At 44.7% G+C, this 25,928-nt stretch overlaps 1 protein-coding gene across 2 annotated transcripts in view; it reads right to left on the minus strand.

Moving 5' to 3' along the window:
• Positions 1-1,805: 1,805 nt before the first annotated feature.
• Positions 1,806-25,928, minus strand: part of TEAD3 (TEA domain transcription factor 3) — a 109,996-nt gene continuing 85,873 nt past the window's right edge. For both annotated transcript variants that reach the window (XM_015411844.1, XM_015411845.1), the window contains exons 6-13: positions 25,409-25,546; positions 23,865-23,908; positions 14,052-14,113; positions 12,059-12,192; positions 11,556-11,729; positions 9,967-10,107; positions 9,038-9,190; positions 1,806-6,077 (exon numbers count right to left, since the gene is read on the minus strand). In XM_015411844.1, coding sequence (XP_015267330.1) covers positions 5,964-6,077; positions 9,038-9,190; positions 9,967-10,107; positions 11,556-11,729; positions 12,059-12,192; positions 14,052-14,113; positions 23,865-23,908; positions 25,409-25,546 — 960 coding nt within the window. In that variant the 3' untranslated portion in view covers positions 1,806-5,963. The remainder of the gene's footprint in view (positions 6,078-9,037; positions 9,191-9,966; positions 10,108-11,555; positions 11,730-12,058; positions 12,193-14,051; positions 14,114-23,864; positions 23,909-25,408; positions 25,547-25,928) is intronic.

Below are 25,928 nucleotides of genomic sequence, written 5' to 3' on the forward strand. Positions count from 1 at the left end.
GGCTCCTACTTGAAAGCCTGACGGAAGAGCTCCGTCTTACAGGCCCTGCGGAACTGTGCTAGGTCCCGCAGGGCCCTGATCTCTTCCGGGAGCTCATTCCACCAGGTAGGAGCCGCCACCGAAAAAGCCCTGGCCCTGGTAGCATCATATTTAACAACCTTTGGGGCTGGGATAACCAACAGGTGTTGTGCCCCCGACCGTAGTGCCCTAGGGGGAACATATGGGGAAAGGCAGTCCCTCAGGTAAACCGGACCCTGGCCATATAGGGCTTTATAGGTAAGAACCAGCACTTTGAAGCGGATCCAGTATGCTATTGGCAGCCAGTGCAGCGCCTTCAGCACAGGCTGGATATGGTCCCGCCTACTAAGACCCATCAACAGCCTGGCTGCCGCATTCTGCACTAGCTGCAGCTTCTGGATTTGCAACAAAGGCAGCCCCATGTAGAGAGCGTAGCATTAGTCTAGCCTCGAGGTGACCGTCGCATGGATCACAGTGGCCAGGTCATCACGGTCAAGGTAGGGAACCAACTGCCGTGTCATCCTAAGATGGTAAAAGGCTGACTTGACAGTGGCTGCCACCTGGGCCTCCATCATTAAAGAGGAGTCCAGGAGCACCCCCAAACTCCTAACCCCCGACGTTGGTACCAGAGGCACCCCATCGAAGGTCGGGAGAGGGAGACCCAACCCCGAACCAATCCGACTCAGGTCCAGGACCTCCGTCTTCGCTGGGTTTAGTTTCAGCCAACTCAGCCTAAGCCAACCAGCCACGGCCTGCAATGCCCGATGAAGGTAATCAGGACCAGAGTCCGACTGGCCACCCAACATCAGATAGAGCTGGGTGTCATCTGCATATTGATGACACCCAAGCCCATAACTCCGGGCAATCTGGGCGAGGGGGCGCATATAGATGTTAAATAGCATTGGGGACAGCACCGCCCCCGAAGGCACCCTACACTCAAGAGGATGCCTCCGGGGCCGCTGTTCCCCAATCGCCACCCTCTGTCCCCAACCTTGGAGAAAAGAGGCAAACCATTGAAGGGCAAGCCCCTGAATCCCCACGTCGGCGAGGTGGCGGGTCAGCAGCTGATGGTTGACCGTATCAAACGTGGCCGACAGATCTAACAACAGCAGCGCCGCCACACCACCTCGATCCAGATGCCTTCGGAGATCGTCCGTCAGGGCAACCAATGCCGTCTCCGTCCCATGACCCGGGCGAAAGACGGACTGGAAGGGATCCAGGACTGAAGCATCATCCAGAAAGCCCTGTAGCTGTAACGCCACCGCCCTCTCTATCAATTTGCCCAAATAGGGCAAATTAGACACCGGCCGACAGTTTGCCAATTCGGCCGGGTCCAAAGATGGCTTTTTAAAGAGGGGGCAGACCATCGCTTCCTTAAGTGCTCCAGGGAACTGTCTCTCAAGAAGGGACTTGTTGACAATCTCCCGCAAAGCACCTCGAAACCCCTCGTGACCTGCCTTAATGAGCCAGAAGGGGCACGGGTCCAGGTCGCATGTGGTTGGGTGAACAGAAACGAGCAATCTGTCAACTTTGTCCAAGCTGAGTGGGCTAAAACACTCTAAACCCGGAACTGAAGGCGCGCAAGGGGCCTCAAGTTCGCTCTGTCTCAATTGTGGTGGGGAGGTCGCGGCTGAACACAAAAGTACAGGGAGCTTGTGGACACACAAAATATACAGACTTCTTAATATCTTCCTGCTGGTACAACAAGCCCTTATGGAAATAAAGAATCCAATCATTGCTTCTTGTTGTGACTGTAATGCTAAAGAATAAATAAAGAGAAAAGAATGGATGCCAAAAGTGTTTCAGCCAACCCATGAACAAATATGTTTAATGGTTTTCAGCAGACCATAGGTTTTTAGGAGCTCCACTGTCCCATCTATTTCAAGATGGACATACAGTAAACACAACATTATATGATACAACCCATCACAGCTGGATTAAAAAAAATACACAAAATATATAATACATTAAAAATGGTTTTACACTGTGGACTGACAGAGCTCTAAAAAGGTGACCATAACCCTGGTAAGCTTTAAAAAGTCTTTAAAAAAATAAAACAGTACTTCATGTGAAATTCATAAATACGTGGGATGTGGGGGGAAACTTGGTTAGTGGCTCTTGGGGTACCTGTGTTATGTCCGGCTAAGAGAGATCCATGCAGCTGGCATTTCCTTAGCCTTGCTGCCATTCTTTGCTGGGAAAGTAAAATAAAATGGGCAGTGGTTTACATGTACATTTGTGCCTGTAAGCTAGGGGGCAAAGGGTGAAGGGATTCTGCAGCAGGAAGGCTGGGGGTAGGATTTAAGTGCATGTTGCACAGAAACTAAAAACAATATGACATCGGAGTGAAAAAGAATGAGAAATGTAGCAGAGTCCAGTTTAAGGGAGGGGGTATACCAAAGACTCCAAGACAATCTCCAAAGATGACTGTGGATAAAATACAAGGAAGACGTTTATATATAAAGAAAAATTGTGTTAGGCAAGACTAAAGTCCCGCTTTACTCTCCCCGATTTGTACACTTAAGTCTGCCCTGTGGTGGTGGTGCGCGCGCACATGCATGTGGCTCCTTTCTTAAAAGGCATGATTAGCAGAAAAGGGACATCTTTAGTGTACATGGGCTCAGGAGAACAGAAAAGTTTTAACCCTAACTCCCAGAGTTTTTAAATCTAGGAATGAAAATAAACATGCTACATATAAAGTAACCAGCCCTCTCCTCCTTGCAATCGCAGAGATCTTGGCTGTAATGGAAAAGGAATTCAAAATCCCACCCCCTTTCTAACTATGCATCCTCCCATTTTCATTACTGCAGCTGTCAGTTGATTTCAAGGATCCTGTACCTCTGCACAAGGGATTTCCAAACGTACCTGAAAGTTGAGCTGGCACAACAATGTTGTGGCACTCAAGAGAACAGCTACACAGAAGAATCACACACAATCATGCATGCTTTGCCCAGGAAGACTGTGCAGCAGGATCAACGTATTCTTGGAGGCAGGGAGCAGTAGAGATGTTCATCTGAACTGTGCTACCAAGTGTTTCCTGGGACTTCCAGCACCCATTGCTCATCCTCTAGCAGTGCAGCACACATTGCAAACAAGGCACTTTTCCTAAGCTGTGCGTAACTTGTTGTACTACCAAGTAGCCCCACGTACCATTCCCATTTCAGGGGGTCTGATATAATACAGAGGAGTGTTCATTTCACTGTCCTGGTGGAGTTTTCCAGAAGTCCTTGGGTGGCATCAGTTAAAAACACTTCACAGGAAAATCTTACATTAATTAAAAATGTCCTTCAAAAAAGTTGGGAGACTACTCTGTCAGTCATTCTCATGGTGTCGCTGCACAGCATAACAGGCTGTGTACTGCTTTCAAGCGACCGTCCAAAGACTTGTAGGAACTTTCTTAGTCTGCTACTTGAAGTCTGGGTCAACCAATGCCTTTGTTCCTGGTCCTTCAGGCAAAGATGACTGTCCAAGTAGCTGAAACACATGTGCTAACCCAACAGCAAGGCACAAGTCAGCTGCGAAAAGAAGAGCATCAAGACTGTTGTTTTTAAAAGGTCAGTCTCCATAACCTCATCTCCTACCTTCTAAGGCAGACAACGGCAAGTAAAGACAAGGAAATAAATTTTTCAGAACAACAAAAACATGTGAAGGGAGGATCTCTGACTTTTATACCCAAATCTCTTATTCTGATAACATGTACCAATGTTTTGCTTCTTCAGTGTCACTGTTCTTCTGTTTAGCAGACTTTTCTTTCCAATACAATCCTGAATCCCCAGCTCCCTGTCCTTGCTTCTTTTTTAAGGGGGAGGTGGCATTCCACACATACTGATGCCACTATGACAATCATTCTGGAAGCGAAGCCTCTCTTTGTAGCACCTTAGAATAGATTCCATTTAACACCAGACAGACACCCAGTTATTAGGATTTGTGGAAGCAGGCAGGTCTGAACATTTTAATTCCTTCTAAACATGGCAATCTTCCTTATACTCTCCCTCCCTGTGGCAATAGCATTCTTACACTTTTGTCAAGGGTATGTTTTGGGGGACCTCCACAGGAAGGCCACTGGGTTTGTCACAGAATGTTGAGTGCAGACAAATCTGGTCAGTTTGATTAGAATTATACCAGGCTTTTTTTTAAAAAAAAAGAGTGAGTGAGTGAGGAGAGAAAAACTCAACCAACTTTTAAAAAGGGCAATGTAGCCAAGGAAAAGCTGAAGGACAAGGTAAGAAAAGTTCAATGGTAGAAAATGGCACAAACCATACATTCTGTTAGTTCCTCTATTATTTAAAACTACAAGCTAAGCATTTAAGACAGACAAAGTATAGCTAAAACCTATGGGCCAGAGAGCCCTGGAAGTGCCATGTGCAGTGAGGGCACTGAGGTCTTGGCACTATTCATGTAACAGGATTCCTAAAAGCACCGATTTAAGTTGTGGGCCCATTGGATTATACCCCAGGATGAAGGAACAGAGGCTCATGTTCATACTGAGACCTTTCACTGACACTTTCCCCAGTACTGCAAACAGTATTGCAATGACAAGAGTATGCCCAGATTGTACGTCATTCCATCTTGTCAGCATGTCCCTGGATTTGGCCTTCCAGATTACTCAGTTTTTGCTTTGGTTCTAGCCACCCTCACAAGGATATACTAACACAGAAGTATAGAATACAGGGGAAAGACAACTCACAGCCTGTCCTCCTGTCTAGGGTAACTACTGCAGATTGAAAGAGAAGCAGAAGGGAAAATGAACCTCTCACCAAAACAATGCCCAGAGAGCAAGAACTTTGGTCTAAGCTTTTCCCATATTTTTTCTGACATGGCAGATATAAAATGCTTCATCAAGAGCTGGTTATAAAGCCCATGGGTTTCCCCCTTAAGCTTCACCAGCCCAAATATTTCTCCAAACCACCATTTCACCTCACAGCTCACCTAGAACCAGCCTGCTTATCTTCAACCTGTATTCTGTTTTACCAATAGCTCTCTGAATTGCTTTTCTCCAGCTAAGCCCTCCTTTCCTTCCTTTCTCCTAAAACATACTCTAACCTTTTATAGATTTCAGACACTTAAGAGCCCCCTCTTGTCATTGGGGCTAACACAAATACACTCATTCATTCTGTAGCCACACTCCTATGCATGACCCAAATGGCTGGGACATGGGTGTAGGGTTGCCACACTCCTGCAACAACTAACTGCTGGTGCTTTCCCCTCCAACACTATAACAAAAGATGCAGTGGCAGGTCAGATTCTGCAACAGATAATGCCCAGGACCCCATGGGAACAAAATCACTTTCTTATATGTGCCACTGCAAGATGCCATCTGCCAATTCCCTGTGCTGCCTCTGGCAGAAGACTGAAGAAGAGTCTTCACTGTCAGTTTCCAGAGCAGAATGGGTACCAGCTGCATAAGCAAGGCAGCACCTGACTCCCCCTCACTTCTCAGAACAGACATCCTCAGTGCTTCTGCACAAACTGTTTTCTGCAGATGAAAGACAACAGGCTAATTTGGTTTTGAGGACAGAACCCAACTCTCAGCAAGAAAACAAAACAAAACAAAACAAAAAACAGGCAAATTCAGGTATTAAGAAGAGGGCGACAGTCACATTTCCCCAGATGCTATTGTGGTACTTTGTGCTGGGAAAGGCCTCCAGCGGTACTAGGCCTTAGCAACGCCTCCTGAAATACTGATGACCTAAGCCCCCAGGGACAGTCCTGCCCCTGCTGCCTTCAGATATAACTCCTTCAACTTTATGGTTTCCTGTATTTTTTTTTCTGTTCAAAAAATTGTTCCTAAGTAGAAAACATCTGTGATTGTGAAACAGTCCTTTTTGGCATTTTTTGTTGTTGCTTGCTTTCAAAAGACTTGCGTCAAGGCATCCTATATGTGTGGCTTCTCTTGACAAGACGTCTCTCGTCTCTCAAATTGCCTGGTTACCCCAGGGGGGCCTCTAGTCTTTGACCAACTTGTATACATGATGCTGGGCACCGTGTTCACTGGTGGAGACCTCAAAAACAAAGGCTATGCAGAGCAAGGTTTCCTGGGTATCTCTATTCGTAACAACCTGAGAGAAAAAGAAAGCACAAAGTGAGATCAAGAAAAGGGGGAGAGGGGTGCTGAGTTAGCCTTTGGGGTATGACAACGTAGCCTAATCTTTAATGCAAAAACAAAACCTCATTAACCTATCCAGCTATTCCTCTCCTGTCAAATGAAATTTAAGTTCAAATTAAAGACTACAAAAGGAGAATCCACTAAAGCATGAGGAACCTGGTTTCCAGTAATTTCTCATACTGTTTTTTTTAAAAAAAACTTAGGTACAGATAACCCAAGCACAATGGTTTTGATTCAGTGGTAATTTTCTGCCAGCAGAAAGGAAAGCTTTCATGTTTTCACTGATTTCCTGCTTTCCACTGCAGACCATCAAATGGATCCTCATGTTGTTCCTGATGGTCCCCTGGAGCAGCATTTTGGGGGACTCAGTGGACTGCAGTGGGAGGTGGGATCCAGAAAATTATAGCAGGATAAAACCCAACCCCACAAAAAGCCTTGATGCAGGAACAGCTGTATTGATTTCTGTAACACCAAAAGTTTATTGCTAAGCTAACAGCTATGCAGAGGGAGTTCCAAAGTCAAGGTGCCGGAAGGACTTCTCTGTTGTAACTAATAACCTTATCCACCAAGGTGAGTGAACACAAAACAGGGCTTTTGGTATATAATCTTAGCTGATGAGCATAATTATGTGGGAATAAGAACTGACACTGGGAGAGTGATGGGGGAGTGCATCCCTGTTTATTCTCCTGGACCTCTCAGTGACTTTTGATACCATGAGCCACTGTATCCTTCTGGAGATGCTGGGTGGATTGGGAGTGGGGGCACCATGCTTTGGTGGTTTCACTGTTACTTGAGCAGCTGATTCTAGAAGGTGGTGCTGGGAGACTGCTGCTTAGCCTCCTGGCATTTGTGTTATGGGGTTCTGCAGGGTTCCATCTTGCCCCCCATGATATTTAACATCTACCTGAAACCATCAGGAGATATCTATATTCAGAGTGAGGCGTCACCAATATGAGGATGATACCCAGCTCTATTTCTTCTTAACAGCTAAATCTGTGGAAGTCCTAAATAGGCGCCTGGAGAAAGTAATGGGATGAATAAGGGCCAGTACAGACTGAGTCCAGACAAGACTGAAGTGCTATTGGTCAATGGAGAAGCTGCTCAGGGATTGTGGAGCCGGTCTTTGGTGGAGAGGGTTGCACTCCCTTGAAGGAGCAGACTTGTAGCTTAAGGGTACTACTAGATCCTATTCAATGTGGCATATAGTGCTTTTTGCCAGCTCCAACTCGTTTGCCAGCTATGAACATTCCTCATAAAACATGATCTGGCCATGATGAACTATACTGTGATCATATCCAAGTTAGATTACTGTAATGTGCTCTATGTAGGGCTATGCTTGAAGACAGTCCAGAAACTTCAATTGTTCCAAAATGCGGCAGCCAGGCTATTATCAGGAATTGGTTACAGGAATTATATCACACCTGTTCTGAAGGATCTAGGCCAGTTATCCATCTGTTTCTGGGCATGATTCAAAGTGCTGGTTCTTACCTTTAAGCCTCTGAACAGCTTGGGGCCAAGGTACCTGAAGGATCATCTCCTCCTGTATTGTCCAGCCCACCAGTTAAGATTCTCCTCTCAAGCCCTGCTCTCTGTTCCACCACTTTCAGAGATAAGGTGGGTAGCAACTAGAGATGGAGCATTCTCTATGGTGGCACCTCACCTCTGGAACACCCTCCCCCTTGTGGTTTGCCTGGTACCTACTTTACTTTCTTTTAGGCACACCAGAAATAATGTAAATAAATAAATAAAGATCCAGAAAGACTCATGGTCAACAGTGGAGCCATCTAATGATTAATAGCACCTCAGTCTTGAATATGCACAATGGCATGGACCAGAAGATGAACTGCCTCCCTGCTCCCTTTCCACTGGCACTTTCCAGTGCACCTCCCAGTGGGTACACTTATCTTTCCTCAGTTGCTATACAGCAGCAACAACTGGGCAGTCCATCTCTCAGGTCCATGCATACCGCATGCCATTTTAAGCAATGGAAAATGAAAATCACAGTGTTCTCACTGTTATTCCTAGCATTAACCCAAAGCTTGTTCTCAGGTTCTGTGCCACTAAAAGGCTAAAGTTAATTATCGCAATCCTGCCCCTAGTTAATGACATGCAAGTTCCATATAGTTGGTTAACACATATAACTGATGGAAGAAATAGATTTTAAATGAGGTAGCCCCAGAATAAACCAACACACTCATTCTCATCATGTGAAAAAACAACATAACTTGACAATCACTAAACCACCATCTTGACACAAGCAGATGATAAGCACAGCTCTGAAGAGAGGAAGAAAAAGTGACAGAAAATGGTGGGCTCTGTATCCTTATATGCTGCCGAGGTGGCCCCCGTATGACAGCCAATGTGACGTGGCAGTCAGGGCTTCAGTGCACGGGAGAGGCTGCAGGTGTGTGTGTGGGGGGTGGAAAGCTGAAGAGTGAGGTGGAAATAAAGGTAGGTTGATAATTGGCTGGGAAGGAAATGGGGTTGCCAACTCCAGGTGGGAAATTCCTGTAGATGTGAGGGATGGAGCCTGGAAAGGGTGAGGTTTCAGGAGGCATGGGACCTCGGACAGGTACAAAGCCATAGACTCCACCCTCCAAACCAACCATTCCCTTCTGGGGAACCATCATTGCCAATCTCCAGGTGAGGGCTGGAGATCACTCAAAATTAGAACTGTTCTTTAGGTAGCAGAGATCAATTCCTCTGGAGAAAATGGTGGACTCAGTGTCATTATACCCTGCTGAGGTCACCACAGGAAATTGACACTGAGTGTCCAAGGCCAGGGCACCCACCCAGAGCCTCTTTCTAGAGCTCATTGTATTTATTTCCACAATGGGCCTTTTTTACTAGTAACACATAAGACCTGAAGGGGATGTAGAATAAGGGGGGGGGGGAAAGGAACAGATTCTTTACCTGCAGGATAGTGAAATTCTCCAGGACGCTGTTCATCATGTATTTTTCTGGGAGGTGTTTGAGTTTATGGATAAAGTTGATCATATATTCGCACATAGGGGACCGATGGATCCGGTATACAAACCGTCCATTTTCCATTCGTGCATACTCAGTCTGTACAAAACAAGAACAACAAAAACCCCAAAAAAGACATCAGATCTTACACAGAAGAGGATAATATAAAGCTGGGAATGGAATCTATGGGGACAAAGAGGATGATGGCAAGTCAGATGGGCCCAGGAGAACTGGAGACATGAAGCACTGCAGAATTCCATGGAGGAAAAAGGTTTCTCTGAAGGCTGGAAACAACAGGGCTCATACTCAGTCTGTACAAAACAAGAACAACAAAAAACCCAAAAAAGACATCAGATCTCACACAGAAGAGGATGATATAAAGCTGGCAATGGAATCTATGGGGACACAGAGGATGATGGCAAGACAGATGGGCCCAGGAGAACTGGAGACATGAAGCACTGCAGAATTCCATGGAGGAAAAAGGTTTCTCTGAAGGCTGGAAACAACAGGGCTGCACCCCAGACATCATCAGATATTCTGCTATATTGCTCTGTAGCCATCATTCACTACTGGGTTGTGTGTCTACACAGGAAAATGCAGCTGTGAATGACTGCTATTACAAAAAAGACAGACCATTATCCAAAGATGTGTATATGGAATCCAGGATATATTCAGATACCTTCACTATTCATGGAACCCACTCATCTACAGCAACTACAAGACTCAGAGCACTTTCCCCTTTTGGTTTTAAGCTTCCCTTCTAGAGCTGGAACAGAGGCTTAACTTCCTATCCCACATTGATGAATATGCAGTTCTCCTTCCCTTACACCATCTCCCTCTAGCTGGTCCCATATACACAGAACCCCAGGACTCACCTCCACCTTCTCGACTACTTGCTTCCCAAAGGAGCACACCTTAGTGGAGACTGTGATGGTCATGTTTTCTGCACTGCTATACTGACTGCTCACACCATAAAAAGCACCAGGACCATCCTGAATGGTGCTGTTCAGATCCGCCTACAGCAACGGCAGTAAGGAGGTGTTACAAAAAGGTGAATTACAAGGAATTCTCAGTTTCTGTTACGGATGAACAGGGTTTTGACAGAGTTTTGGGATGCATGCACTGGGGGAAAGAGATGCTGACATGAAAAGTGTTTCCATGGTGATATCACTAACAATTTATACTGGCATTAAACCATTAAAAAAGTGCTTCGTAAGCCTTATCTCAGTCAACCTCACCACAATCACTCAAGGCAAGTCACTACTGTGCTCATTGTGTAGATGGAGATTTAGAGTATGTGACTTGTCCAGGGCCTCCACCCAGAGGTGAATGACTGAGCTGCAACTTGCATTCCAATTTCAAACTGGTCCAAGCATTATTCACTGCACTACGCTACCACACTTTTAAAGTCAAAAGCTGAATAGATGAACCGAAGATGCTCAGTTTACACTCTATGTCACGGGTCCCTACTCATATTAAACCTGTGTGCACTTCTAGAATTTTGAGGACAGGTAATAGGTTCCAGAACAAAATTACAGTTATGGGAAGGGGAGGAACCAATCACAAAATGGTTTCCATGGGGGCTGGGTCCAAACATTAAGATGTTGGAAGGTTCAAGAAGTGTTGGGAAGAAGTAGCAAGTGGGCACCAGGAAACACATCAGCAGGTACCGTGGCACTTATAGGCATCATTTTGATGTTCACTAATCAAACAAAAACTGTTCTTATGCAAAGGGTGGGGGGCAGAATGGGAATACTGGGTGTATTCAAAACATACCTAACAGGTTCAAGGTCAAATGTCACTAGAAAATGCAGGTAAAATAAATACAGATGCCAGCCATTCTTACAGCATGTGCTACGGGAACCAGAACACAAGGCAATGATATTTCTTAAACCTGAAAGTATGCTATTAGCAAGGGTACCAAATTGAAAGGTTCCCATTCAGGAACTAGCTCCTATCTTGCCACCTGGTCCAAGTGTGTTTAGCATACAAAAACTGGAGAAACCACACCCAATGCAAAACTGGTTTAATGTTGGACTGACTGGTTTATGCCCCGTTCAGGTTCTGATTAGAGAATAATGGAAATTATTTACAGCAAGATTCTCTGGTTTCACTGCCAGCCCAAATTATTCTGATGAACTGTTATTTATGCTTTGCCTCTTACTCTATTGCTGTTGAGCAGTTAAGGATCCAACTTGACATTATTACTTCTAATGCTGTGCAGATCCAAAATGGACAGCAGAAAGGCAGGAGGGACCCTCCTCCCCCATGCCACCATCCCCAGCAGAATTGGGCCTCTGAGGCTCTTCAAAAGGCAGTTCCCTGTAGCTCCTGTGTGACTGCAGGAACACAAGTCAGGTATGGGAAAGCCAGACCTGACTATTTAAAAGTCATGACTAGTTTGAGTCTAAGAATCTTAAGAATGGGTTTTCTAAAGTACTGCTCAGCCCTGCTTGGTTCTTACCCAGAACTTCACTAGGAAAAAGGAGTTCTGAGGCCCCCTCTCATAGAGCTCCTTCAGGCCACCTTTCTTCTCTGGAAACTTGTCATAGATCTGGCGGATGTCCACTGCCTCCAGCAGGGGGTCACTGTAGGAGGGGTTAGTCTGCCCAATGTGCACAAAGAGGTGCTTGCTATACTGTAGGGGGAGAAACAAGAGGCACAAACATGTGGGATCAGATGGTACCTTTCCCTTCCACAAAGATTCAGCCATGGCAAAGGGAACCAGACGCTCCCGCTGATGCTGCACCAAGAAACTTAAGGCTCTGCTCCCTCATTACCAAACACCACCAACTGGCCTAATGCCAGTCACAGTAATGCCTGCCTTTCACACATAAGCAGCAGGCAGTCTTAGGTCCTAACTGAAGGAACCTGCTACTTTTAAGAACAGGTTCCATTAGCTAAGTTCCAGCATCTCCCCACCCCCCTCGCCTGCACTGACAGCAGATCATCTTTCCTAAGCGTTACCGTTTCCGGGTCACGCTGCACTTCCATGAATGCTGAATACTCCAGGAGCCGCAGCTTGGTGGAGGCGATCGTACGGTCCTGCCAGACTGGCACAGCCGAGGCAGCAGGAGGGAGAGGAGCCAGGGGCTCGTAGCCTAGAAGAAGAAAGAATTCCAGCATTTCTGAGAACTCCAGGGGAGATTTCAGCTGCAGAGGTGAGGTGAATGCCCAGTGTGCTGTCTAGACATCTAGCTGTGCAGCCCATCTTTCCAAGCAGTCAAGGACTTTTTCTTCATTATTGCCTAATTTAAGTGGCATGAAATTTCTCAACTTACTGGAATGTTAAGTGTATTCATAGTTTACATTTATACATTTGGTTATTAAAAAAGCTCTGAGCTGCTCAGAGATTTAGTAGACACCAGAAGCAGACTGGATTCCCAGGACCTGAAAAGAAGTCTGCTTATAAAGAAAAGGGTGGAAGTGATTAGCAATCTCCTAAACTCCAGATGAAGCTCTGGGATAGCACAAAAAGAGACCATCCTCCTTGAGTAATCTATCATTTATGTGCAATCAACACACCCCTACTCCCAGAGAAGTGTCTTTAGATGCAAAGCATGAGAAGTGTCATTAGACAAATCCGTTTCCTAGAGAATTCCACAATTTCCTGTGATCAGGTAGGTTTTCCATCCACATACACACACCTCACAGATTTGCAGCTGGTGAAAACTGATGCATCAGGACAGCCGAGTGATTTAAGGCACCAGACTGAAGGCACAGCCTTGCCTGCCCTCGTGCAGTGTTCTGGTCTCTGAAGGGAAATATGGATTCAAATAGTACTCCTGACAGCATGGCTTTAGGGACTGTTCACTGGCACAGCGTCTGCTTTGCATGCCACTCCTGACACCATGGCTTTAGGGACAAGCAGTAGTTCACTGGCACAGCGTCTGCTTTGCATGCACAAGGTCCTTGGCATCTCCAGCAAAAGGTGCTGGGAAAGGCCTTTCTCTGCTTGAAACCCTAGGAAGTCACGCAAGTCACGGCAGGGAGTGCTGAGTTAGAATACTCAATATAAGAAGGAGAGCTGGTTTTTATACCCCACTTTTCTCTACCCTAAGAAGTCTCAAAGCAGCTTCCAGTCGCCTTCACTTCCTTTCCTTGTGAGGTAGGTGGGGCTGAGAGAGTCCTGAGACAACTATGACTGGCCCAAGGTCACTCAGCAGGCTTCATGTGGAGGAGTCGGGGACCAAATCTGGTTCTCCAGATTAGAGTCTGCCGCTCTTAACCACTACACCACACCAGCTCTCGGATTCATATACACAAACCTCAAAGGGCAGTCTAAATAACTTTTGAGCTCTATGCAGGTTGGGGCGCAGCAGACTGCTGTCCCTATGAAATTTGTCAGATTAAGGAGGTTTTGCACAAAATGGCAAGATCAAGAATAACTCTGGTGGGATCTGCACAGAACTTCTCCGTCTCCTGCGTCAGAACTTTTGCTGTACCTCTGTATTTGTATTCAGATGCTCCTCGCCAATGCAATGTGACCTTGGTGGTAAAGATATGGCAGCTCAACACTGGTTTGCTCTTGTTGTGATGATAGACTAAGGGACACATCGCCCTAGCTGGGCGAATGTATAGGTTGAAGGAGTTAGATTCACTCACACAGGGAATCCTAGCCTTCTGCATAAAGCCCTTGTAAGCACAACCATGCGATATGAAGGTTGAAATCACAGTGCATTCTAGAGCACTGCTGGTAGAGCAGTGCTCTAGGACAGACTGTAATAAACTTCAAATTTTAAAAAATGGACTAATAAGATGGGCAAAGTGTCCGAAGGAAACTGGAGAACTCAACTATCCTGGCTGGACAAGGAACAAAAAAAATCCGGCTTAGAGAGGGTCTGAACGAAATATAAATAAATAAATAAGTGAGGTAAGAACGGGAGAAGGGAAGCTTATAAAACTCTGATGAACTTGGAGGCAAACAATTGGGAGAAATCAAGTGAAGTAGGCCACTTACTGGCTAGTGATGGAGGCATGGGTGGCTGGATGGGGTAGGCTGGTTGTGTAAAAGGTTTAATGCTGAAAAACAAAATAAGTGGTGATGCAGGTTAGTCAGAATCTTATTTTATAAGCTTTCCTCCTATCCATCTCCACCTCAAATCAGTCAAAGATAGATGTATCTCTTTTATTATTCCGAATTTATCATGTTACTCCCCTCCTTCCTCCAAGGGTGGCATACATGATTCCCTCCCCCCTTTTATTTTTATAGCCACCCTGTGAGGAACATTAGGCTGACAGAGACAGCGAACAGCCCAAGGTTACCCAGTTCTCCTGGTCCTAGTCTGTCCGTTTGCCTGTCTACTTCACCAGCTGGCTTTCAGTATGAGAAACCAGTAAGAGCTTCTCACAGATCCAAAACCATCACTTCTCAGTTTTGGCCCCTGACCTGTCTTTCCTACTCTATGAGCAGCAGGAATCAAAACAAGAACTCTTTTCTCTCCAGACAAAGCAACCAGTTCATGGGGGCCTGACCATTGTAATCTATTGGTATTAACTTGTTGGGTGTCAACAGCAAACAACTGCTTTCTTGGGGCTTTTTTTGGTACTGTAGTATTTATACTGGAGAAGCTGACACAGACAAATATGCCACTCTGTGTTTTTATCTATTTATTTTTCGATATTTCTACCCCGCCCTCCCGGCCGAAGCCGGCTCAGAGCGGCTTACATAAAAACAGATAAGTTACATTAAAACATAAGTTACAATTAAAACAATTCTAAAACCATAATAAAGTGCTAGTAGTCGTTGTTGTTCATACGACGGTAGCAGCCATTATTCAGAGTTCTCAGCTCGCAGTCAGCTCACAGTGTTCATTTTGATTGTCCTTGCAGTGGTGGCAATTTCCGGAATCCAGGGCCCTCTCACATTCAACCATCCAATGTTCTTCACTGGTGGTGGCGGCACCTCCCAAAAGCCTGGTGGAAGAGCTCCATTTTACAGGTCCTGCAGAACTGTAAAAGGTCCCGCAGGGCCCTGATCTCCTCCTGATCTCCTCCTACCAGGATAGGGAAGCCACCAAGAAAGCCCTGGTCCTGGTCATCAACAGCCTTGCCTCCTTAAGACCCGGGAGGGCCAGCCAGTTCTGGGCCCCTGATCACAGTGCTCTCTGGGGTATATATGGGGAAAGGGGTATATATGGGGTATATATCGGGAAATGGGGAAAGGTATGTAGGACCCTGGCCATAAAGGTAAGAACCAGCACCTTGAAACGAATCCAGTATGCTATCGGCAGCCAGTGCAGTGCCTTCAGTACAGGCTGTATGTGCTCCCGTCTAGAGAGCCCCATCAAGAGCCTGGCCAAGGCATTTTGCACAAGCTGCAGCTTCCGGATTTGAGACAAGGGCAGCCCCATGTAGAGAGCATTACAGTAGTCCAATCTCGAGGTGACCATCGCATGAGTCACTGTCGCCAGGTTGTTGCATTCGAGAAAGGGAACCAACTGCCTGATCAGCCAAAGATGGTAAAAGGCCAATTTGGCAGTGGCTGCTACCTGGGCCTCCATAGTTAAGGAGGCATCCAGGAGCACTCCCAAACTTCTAACCTCCAGCGCTGGCACCAATGGTGCCCCATTGAAGGTCAGGAGTGGGATCCCTAACCCCGGCTCACTCCGACCCTGGCACAGGACCTCTGTCTTTGTCGGATTCACTTTCAGTCGGCTCAGCCTAAGTCAACCAGCCACGGCTTGTAGCACCTGGTCCAGCTCTTCCGGTTTAGTCGGACTGACCGTCCAACAGCAGATAGAGCTGGGTGTCATCCGCCTACTGGTGACAACCCAGCCCATGCCTCCGGGCAATCTGGGCAAGGGGGTGCATATAGATGTTAAAAAGCATCAGGGACAGCACTGCCCCTTGAGGTACACCACAATCCAGTGGGTGCCTCCAGGATAGCTGTTCCCCTAGAGTCACCCTTTGTCCCCAATCTTGGAGAAAGGAGGCAAGCCACTGCAAGGCCAGCCCCTGAATTCCAACGTCGGTGAGGCGGTGGATCAGTAGCTGATGGTTGACGGTGGCGAACACTGTCGACAGGTCCCCTCCTAAAACCCAATAGCCATATGGTGTCATCATACAAATCTGCCCCCCCAGATTACATTAGTGATGGGGGAAGAGGGGTGGGAAGCAGATTGTAAATCAGATAGTTATTAAGAACTATTAAACTGTTAAAAACCATTGCTGTCTTCAACCATATGCTTGGCAGAATTCAGGTTTTTCCAGAAAGCCCAATTTTTATTTTTATTTTCTGGGTTTTTTTTAATATATAATGAATCTGAAAATTCCTGAATTTTTTCTTTGGTGCACATCCCTACTGGCTGCACATATCTCTGTATAATTCTGCAACCCAAAGTGTTAGAGACTTGCTTTTAAAAATGAAAACTGGGAACTAGCACATTGTTGCAACAAATTGATATATTCATATAACAGGGGTTTCTTTTGCCGTCAAGTCACAGCTGATTTATGGCAACCCAATGGGATTTTCTTTTCTTTTTAAATTTTATTTAAGTGTAAGTGCAAACAAAAGAATTTCAACTTTTAAGTAACATACAACGCAGAATTTTAACAGAGTAACAAGACAAATAGGATAACATAAGCTTCAGAACAGAAGGGATAATGATGCAACAAGAAGGTATCACTTACGCGTTGCCTGAGAGTACTATATACTGGTATGGACATAAACATGAGCATGAACATGAATAACTAGGGTCATCCAGAGTGCTGTGTTGTCAAAGATTCAAGAGTATCACTTATTTAAAAATGAAGCCACGATGCAAAGTTCAGATTTTTTTGCCAGGAGATCGTTTTCTGACATGAATTGTAAGTATGGGAACCAGGTGTTTGTGAATTTGGAGTGTGTTGTGCATTGTGATGTTCGAGAGGTGTCTAATACTTTGGTTATTTTATCTATGATGAAGAATTCCCATATTTTGTTTCTCCATTCCTCCATCGTTGGTGGTTTGTCTGACTTCCAGACAGTTGCGATGGTAAGTGAGGCTGCTATGAGCATATATGATGTTAAGCGTTGGAGAGGGTCTTCGCCTTTCATTGGGTCTCTGAGGTGATGAAGTATGCTTTCTGGGGTCATCTGGTTTTGCAAGGTTATCTTGTTGTTTCAGTGACAACGGTCTTCCAGAACTGTTGGATGTGGGGACAACTCCACCAGCACTACTCCACAGTTCTTCCAACATAACGGTGAGTAAGATTTATTCATGTGATGTAACCGGCTTGGGGTGTAGTACCATCGTGAGACTAATTTAAAAAATTGAAATCTGATTTTGAAGACTTTGGAACTATTAGCTAAGGTGGACCAGATAGAAGACCAATGATGTTCCGTCAGTTGTGTGTCAAGATCTTTTTGCCATGCAGTTTGATACTTCCATTTCGATGTGCTCTGGAAATCTATGAGGACTTTGTATATTTTTGAGAGCAGATGTTTTGAATGTTCCGAGTGGGTCTCGATGATTATTTCTAAGAGTGACTTGTTTCTCTTGAAGATGCCAGAGACTGACAAACGACCTATAAGACTTCCCAGTTGGTAATAATGGAGCCAGGAGATTGGTTTGCCGATCTTGTCCTCAAATTGTAATTTTTATATTATCTTCCCTTGTAGGACCAGATCTTAGAGGAAATTATAGCCCACTGTCATCCAGTCCTGGAATGTGTCTGGTTCTTGACCTGGAGGAAACCAGTCTTGGTGAGTAAAGGAAGAAAGAGGTGAGATGGCTGGTAATAGGTGTTTTCTTTGCTCATCCCAGATTTGTAGTGTGTGTGTCAAGTAGGGGTTATCTGCAACTTGTTTTGGGCGTTGTTTGCTGGAGCTCCAGATGGTTTCACAAAGTGTGAGTGGTATTGTGTGACCTTGTTGTATGGACATCCAATTGTTTGTGGGTACATTTTGCATCATTTGTATCGCGTTTGAGATAGCAGCTGCTTGATAGTAGCCTCTCAGATTTGGTAAGTTGAGACCGCCCTTGTGTATGGGGCAAGATAGGATTTGACGGTCAAGTCTCAATTTTTTGAAAACCCAGATGAATGTATTTAGAGAATCCTGCCATGTTTTGAGGTCAGTGTCTGAAATTTTGATGGGTAAGGCCCTGAAAAGAAAGAGAAAGCTGGGGAAAATAAAACTTTGGATCAGATATATTCTGTCTGGTAGCGTAAGCGTGAGAGCATTCCATTCCTGTAATCACTTTTGAGTGTCCTTATGTAGTTTGTGGAAGTTGCATATTAGATTTTTGAGGTCAAGTGGTATCTGTATTCCCAGATGTCTCCATGAAGATTGTACCCATGAAAATTGGAACTCTTTAGTAAAATCTTTTTTTTTCATCTGATGATACACATATAGGATAGATTTCTGATTTGTGTGTGTTGACACGAAGACCTGAGACTTTCTCAAAGTCCTCCAAGATTTTGCAGATGGTTGGTAAGGATTTTGGGGGATTGGAAACATAACATGAGGTTATCTGCATACACTGTCATTTTATGTTCTGTACCATTGATGATGAGTCCCGATAAATCTTTTGCCTTGCCGAGTTTTTCTGTTAGTAGTTCAAGTGCCATCGTGAAAATCAGTGGAGAGTGGGCAGCCTTGACGTGTTCCTCGCGAGGGATGAAAGAAAGTAAATTGTGACCATTGACCCTGATTCTGGCTGATGAGTTGCACCATATAAGCCGCAGCACTGTCATGAATCTGGGTCCAAAGTCTAACCTTTGAAATAATTCCATCATGAATGCTGGTTCAATAGAGTCAAAGGCCTTTGCGAAGTCCAATGACAGAATCAAAGTGTTAGAAGAGCCTTTCCCCCCTGATGTGATGATGTTGAGTGTGCGGCGAATATTGTCAGTCAGTTGTCTGGCCAGGATAAAACCCGTCTGATCTGGGTGTACATATTCCGAGACTATAGATTTCAGGCGATTTGCCAGTATTGTGGTGAAGATCTTCGCGTCATTGTTAATTAATGCAATTGGTCGGTAAGATGCTGGGTTAGTGGGGTCTTTCTTATCCTTAGGAAGCACGATGATGGAGGATTCCAACTAGTAAGCAAGCATTTGACCGTCATTGAGTATTTTGTTGCATACATAAAGTAAAGAGGGTATCAAGGTGCTGCGAAATGCTTTGTAAAATTCGGCTGGAAGGCAATCCATTCCAGGTGATTTATTGGTTTTCAGATTTTTAATTGTGTCTTGCAGCTCTTGAGCCATAACTGGATTATCCATGAGCTTGGAGTGTACTGAAGACAAATGTTTTGGGAGGCCGAGAGAATTAAGGTAAGTTGCTATGTTTTTTATGTCCAGATCTTTGGTTTGATATAATTGTTTGTAAAATGTTGCAAAAGCTTGTGTTATACCTTTGGGAGTGGTGAGTATCTTGCCCGATTGATGTTTCAGAGAGCCCACTACCAGTGCTCTTTTTCTCTCTTTTACTCTCCATGCCAGGAGATGTATGTTCTTTGAGGATTTTTGCCAATAGCACTGTTTTATATAAAGGAGATTTCGTTGAATTTGCAAAATTTCCATTATTTCTAAAACCTTACATTCGGATATGCTTTTTTGTTTCCCATGCACTTGTGCTCCGTTTCTAGTGCTGTAATTTGTTGGAGTGTTTCTCTCTTAATTTTTTCTCTCTCTTTCTTCAGGTGTGATGTTAATGAGATAATAGAGCCTCAAATGACAGCCTTCATTGCATCCCAGGTGTTGGCCGGTGTCGTGTCCAGGACAGGGTTTTCTTCAAAAAAATGTTTAATGTCCTCTTCTATTTTATTTCTTGTTGTTTCTTTTAATAAAATCTTTATATCTAATTACCATTGTCTGTCTGTGTGAGTTTCTGTGGGTTTTTTGAAAGTACAATCTATTCATGCATGGTCCGTAAGATGACATGAACCAATTTTGCTGAACTCAATGTTGGTAGGAGTGATCTCGAGGTTAAGAGGTAATAAATTCTTTAAAAGTTGTTGTGTTTTGCTGAGAAGAATGAATAGTCCCTTTCTGTAGGATGAAGCGTCCTCCATGTGTCTATTAGCTGGAATTTGTCTAACGGGTTGGAGACAGGTTGCCATTCTAGCTGAAACCGGGTGTCTGGGTGACGTGTTGGATCTGTCCAGTGTATTGTCTGCAGCAAGGATTAAGTCTCCACCAACAATGAGGTCACCCCCTCTAAATGTTTGTAGCAATGTTAAAGTATCTTGCAGAAAGGTGAACTGATTTTGATTTGGGGCGTACACTGTCGCCAGCGTGATCATGTCGCCAGCGTGATCAATTGTTCCTTTTGCAAATAAAAATCTTCCCATTTGGTCTCTTTTTGTGTCTTTCAAAACAAAATTAAGACTCTTTGAAAACAAAATAGCTACTCCCCATGATTTAGAAGTCCCCGGAGATTGGAGTTGTATCGGGAACAACGGAGTTTTCAGAATTGGAACTGTGTCAGAACTTGTGTGTGTTTCTTGAAGAAATAAAATAGATGTGTGAAGTGATTTCACATACTGAAGCACTCTTTTCTTTTTGATTAAATTGCCTAGACCTCGGATGTTGACTGAGCTTATTTTTAAATTATCCATGACCAGTATAGGTTCAAACAGGCAATTGTGCTCTGGGTATTCTACCTGACAATTAGGTAAGTTGTATTCTCTAGTTTTAATTAGTTACTAAACTTATCTATAATAAATGGTGGACTAAAATCAGCAATCAGAAACAGTCAATTAATTAAGATTAAAAATTAACAAGCAGTAAACACTGTATACTGTATAACCTTCAATATAGAAAATCCATTAAATAAAACAATATGAGAATTACTTAAGAAGCAGTGGTGTCAAGGTTTCCTGAAGTTAAAGGTAATAATTGGTTAAGTAACTATTAATGTTCCTACTTGCTATAATGTGCTACCTATGGTGTGTAAAAATTGTAAGAGTCATTTAATAGTATATTAAAACAGATATGAAGTAGGATTGTGTGTGAAATTCTGAACTATTAATAAATTCCTTCTGAGCAGAATTCTCCCCCTTCAGCAATTCTTCCTTAATTTAATACAATTCTCAGTTGGGCTATTGACTACACTTCACTGGCATAGTCCATTAAGAAGGTTGTCCTTAAACATTGGCACATTTTAAGGGATGTGCCAGGATGTAACAACAAACCCTTTATAGGGTTTAGGAAAACTTCTACCATTAAGGATTTGTTGGTCCATACAATTCAGTGGAGGATTTTCTCTCTTACAAGCAATCAGCAATGTATTTAACTGCAAACCACAAACGTGAGTAATATGTCTGCAATGTGTCCTGTTGTATTATTTTTGTGAGGCTTTTAATCTTTGTTTTGTTTTTATATGTGTACACGTTACCTGAGGAAGCTTAATAGCAGTGACACAAAATTAAACAGTCAACTATTGTCAGGTAGTCTGTCAAATTATCAGTAGTATGCACTATGGCCTGTTAATTTTAAAGCAGAAAACTTTGGTTAATAGTACAATCAATTACAATCAATCAATCTATAAATTACTCTAACAGTTAATCAATTAAGGAGCGTTAAACCTTCTCATTCCCCCTCCCCTCCACACACCCTTAATGAATTAACATCATAGAACAAGAAAAGCAGCCATGCATTTCTATTATCATTTTTAAAAATATTTTTCAAAATTAATTGTAACTATGGCACAATCTTGGCATAAACTCAGATGATTTATCCTGCTAATAACAAATAAAAACTTTAACGTGCTGGGAGCTTTGTTAGTTTTTCAGGAGATTCAGTTGGGAATTTTCTTTTGTAAGATTTCAACTCCAGTTCCATGGGATCGTCGAGGTGAAGTGCTTTCAGCAGGTTTTGGCCACTGTCTTCATCTTGAGCTATGAATTGATGTTCATGATCTATATACTAATAGCGAAGGCGCCCCTGTGCGTGCAGATACCTAAATCTGCGCATCGGGGGCACCTGGGGGGGAGGGAGATTTTCATGCACACTTGGGGCAGTCCCCAGGTGTGCACAAAAATCTAAAAACCCAGAAAAAGTATCAGGGGGATACTTAAATCCCCCCAAAAGTGACAGAGCGTCCCCTGCGCATGCGCAGGGAAAGCTCTGCGAACTCCCTTGCCACCGTCGCTTGGGGGGGGAAGAGAGCAGCGAGGCCCGCCTTGCTTTGAAGCCGGGGGGGGGGAACAGCGGGGCCCGCCTTGCTTTGAAGCCGGGGGGGGGGAAGGCAAGGGGGGAGATCGAGCGGGGTGTGTGTGGAGGAGACGGGGAGGAACCAGTGGGATGGGGGGAACTTACCTCCTCCTGCTGCTTCCTCCTCTGCCTCATGTGTGAAGGTCCCTCCCCCCCCGCGAGTATCGCGGGTCCCGCCCCTTGTGTATCACTAAGAGCTTTCCTTGTGCAGTCCATTTGTATTTATATCCAGCTTCTTGTAATTTTGAGGTGACTGGTTTCAAAGTTTTTCTAAGCTGAAGAGGCTCTGGTGGTACATCAGGCAGGACTGATATGTTAATTTCCTGAAATGTGAGGTGACCGTTTCGTCTAGTTTGATTTAAAATTGCTTTGCGCACCCGAAGATCTGCCAGGGTTATTACAATGTCTCTAGGAAACTTTCCGTTTGGGACATTTGGAGGCCCCCTTCTGAAGGCTTTTGAAATTACAGGGAAGACTCCTTCCTCAGCTCCCAGTTCTGCTGCGATCATGTTTCCCATAAAGCAAATGAGATCATTATTCTCTTCAATTCCTTCTGGGAGAATGCGAAATTTAAGATTATTTTGGTGCTGGGACATTTCAAGGTAAGCAACACACGATCTCTTAGTGACTCTGTCTCTCCCTGAAGCATGCAAGTTTCCTCTTGAACTGTTTGTGCTAGAGTGAATGCCATTTCAGTTGTTTTCGCTGTCTGTGTCAGCGTATCAGCTTATTTCTGTCAGCTTATCATTCAGTGGAGCATTCCTGCGTTTAAAGGCGTTTTGTTAGGCTCGGAAAAAGCTCCATTGGCCATTTTGTTTCTTGTTAAAGCCTCTGAGTCGTTTTGTTTTTTACTATTTTCGGCTATAAAATAGTGCTTAATTGACTTGTTTTTACCCTTCGGAGATTGTGCTTGTGTTCTGCCCGATTTTCCCATCAGTTAATCCGCTTTTTCGTTGGCTGCTACTTTATGTGGTGTATGAGGAGGGGTTTCAGGGCTGGAGACCGCGGTTTAAGCGAGCGCCATGTTCCGTAGCGTCGCCCCCCCCAACCCAGTAGGATTTTCAAGGCAAGAGACGTTCAGAGCTAGCTTGCCATTGCCTGCCTCAGTGTCACAATGCTGGACTTTCTTGGTGGTGTCCCATCCAAATATTAACCAGGGCTGACCCTAATTAGCTTCTGAGATCTGCCTAGCCTGGGCTATCTGCACTATACCTGTTACTGAAACCTTGAAAAATCCCTCCAGTGGCAGGAGGGAAAATGGCAGCCGTGGAAGGCTAAGACAAGGAAAGTGAGGGGGAATCGAAGTGTGGATGCTTCATTGCCAGTGCAAATGCCTCTGCCTTTGCAGCAGCAATGAGAGCTTCACAGAGAATCATCTTCATGTGGTAGCAGCCTCTGTCACTGTTTCTGAAGTGGCACACTATTCTTGAATGGAAAGACTATGAATACACTGGTTTAGAATCCCAGGAATAAATAAGCAGCTTGCTCAGAGACACAGCAAATTAGCATCAGTTTCTGTGGAACAATTCAAGAACCCTACATCAGTGTATTGCTTAAGCGCTACAATTTCAAATTCTAAGCAGCTATTCCTTGAGAGATTTATTCAAGACTAACAGATGTGTTTACTTACTCCTGAGAAGGTCCAGACTGTCCTGGGATAGGCCCACTCCAAAACTAAGGAAATGAACACAGAAAACAAAATGAGGAGTATTCCAGATAGCTGACTTCTAAGCTTCCATGGCTCTGATCAAAACAGTCTAAGGGATTTTATTGTAATTTAAGGTAACAGCCAGCCTATATAATATTTTCTGCAGGTTGAAAACACTTTGACTACAAGGCTAAGAAAAGTTAGGATAGGAGCAGTCTGGCGTTTTACAAAAAGCTGGGCATTTCCCCATTCACCAGTGAACCTCGGGGGGAGAGAGGTATGGATTAGATTTGCCACAGTTTGGTCACGTTTATAGAATAGAGAATAATGAGAACAGGACTGGTTCATGGCACAAGCAGCATTGGGCACCATGGGGGGGGGGGGCAACCTTTTTGCCACAGTGGCTTCTTCGGCTATCGTATCATTTTCCTATGCTCCCCTCCAGTCACTCTTCCTCCTTCTGACTGTAATTAGAGGACGACTCAGACATCCTTGAGACGCACCACCCCAACTGAATTTCTAGGGTCAGGGCAGTGCTTTCAAAAGTTATCAAAGTCCCAATGATTATGGGCATGTGGAGGAGAAGAACAAGGTGAGGACAAGAGCATGTTCTGGGAGCAGGATGGAGATGAAAGCTTTTTTAAAATGCAAAACCTTCAACTCTCTCCTGCCCTGGACACAAGTAGCAACACCAAAGAGGAGAGGATGTCGCTCTGGCCTATGTTGGTGCACCTTGATTCCAGAACAGGCTGCAGAAGTAATGCTTCTGAAGCTCATCCTGGCCTCTGAAGTGGTACCACAAGGATGATGAAGAAGAGGAGACTGGATTTCTACCCCGCCCTTCACTACCTGAAGGAGTCTCAGAGCAGCTTACAATCCCTTTCCCTTCCCCTCCCCACAACAGACACCCTGTGAGGTAGGTGGGGCTAAGAGAGATCTCTCCAGAACTGTCCTTGAGAGAACAGCTCTGAAAGAACTTATGACTGACCCAAGGTCACACCAGCAGCTGCATGGGGAGGAGTGGGAAATCAAACCCGGTTCTCCCAGATTAGAGTCCGTGCTCTTAACCACTACAGCAAACTGGTGGCTCCCCTTCCCAGTATGTGCCACGATTGTTGCACCCCTGTGCCTTGCCCGCTTGGGGCACCCAAATGGTTACACTGGCCCTGCATGCGTAGTTGCATTTGTTAGGTTTATGCATTTGTCAGGTTTATAAAAGTATGTTTTTTGGGGAGGCGGGACAAGGGGAGGTAAGGAAGGATAGGATAAAGAGGATATACTGGGTGTGGAACAAATACTGAACAGAATACATGCCCCAAAAGTTCTAAGCTAAAGACCGATTCAGGTTGATTACAGAGTTAAATACACACTTGGATCTTGGTGTCATCTCCACGTGTGCCACATCCAGCCCCACCCTCCCTCCATGGAAGAAGAAGCTGAAACCATGGTCAGATCTACCCTCAAAGTCATTCCCTCTGGGTGTGACCCTCACACAGAAGGCAGGGACATACCGGAGCCTCTCTTACCCTGGGAGCAGCAGAGAAGACAGCCTGAGGGAGTGGCGGAGGGGGGCTGAGCTTGTTCTGCAGGACACTGGCAGAGACAATCTGTGCAGACGACATGGAAGCCATACTCTGCAGAGCCTTGTCCTTCGAGACCTGATCCTTTCAAAAACAGAGACAGAAAGAGAGAAGAGACACAAAGAACAGTTAACTCACACTTTTCAAGGCTATAATAAGTAGCAGTTTTTTGGGGTTGAGCACCAATTTATTATATTATCATTATTATTATTATTTATTCAATTTGTACCCCACCCTCCCACAAACAGGCTCAGGGCGGCATAACATTTATTGATCACATTAAGCCTGTTGGTTTACAATCAGGGAACCACTCGTATAAGTAGTTTCTCAGGAGCACAGACCAGAAGCTTGCAATCCTGCCACCCAGAATTCACTTTCAAAGATTCAACTCGCTCAATGTTAAAAATGATACAGCAAGCATGTAGTTAAGAGAAGCAGAACACAAGCATCCATGCTGGTGTTTAGC

Source organism: Gekko japonicus, unplaced genomic scaffold (genome assembly GCF_001447785.1).
Source record: "Gekko japonicus isolate JY-2015 unplaced genomic scaffold, Gekko_japonicus_V1.1 scaffold309, whole genome shotgun sequence".
In the NCBI taxonomy this organism is placed as follows: Eukaryota; Metazoa; Chordata; class Lepidosauria; order Squamata; family Gekkonidae; genus Gekko; species Gekko japonicus.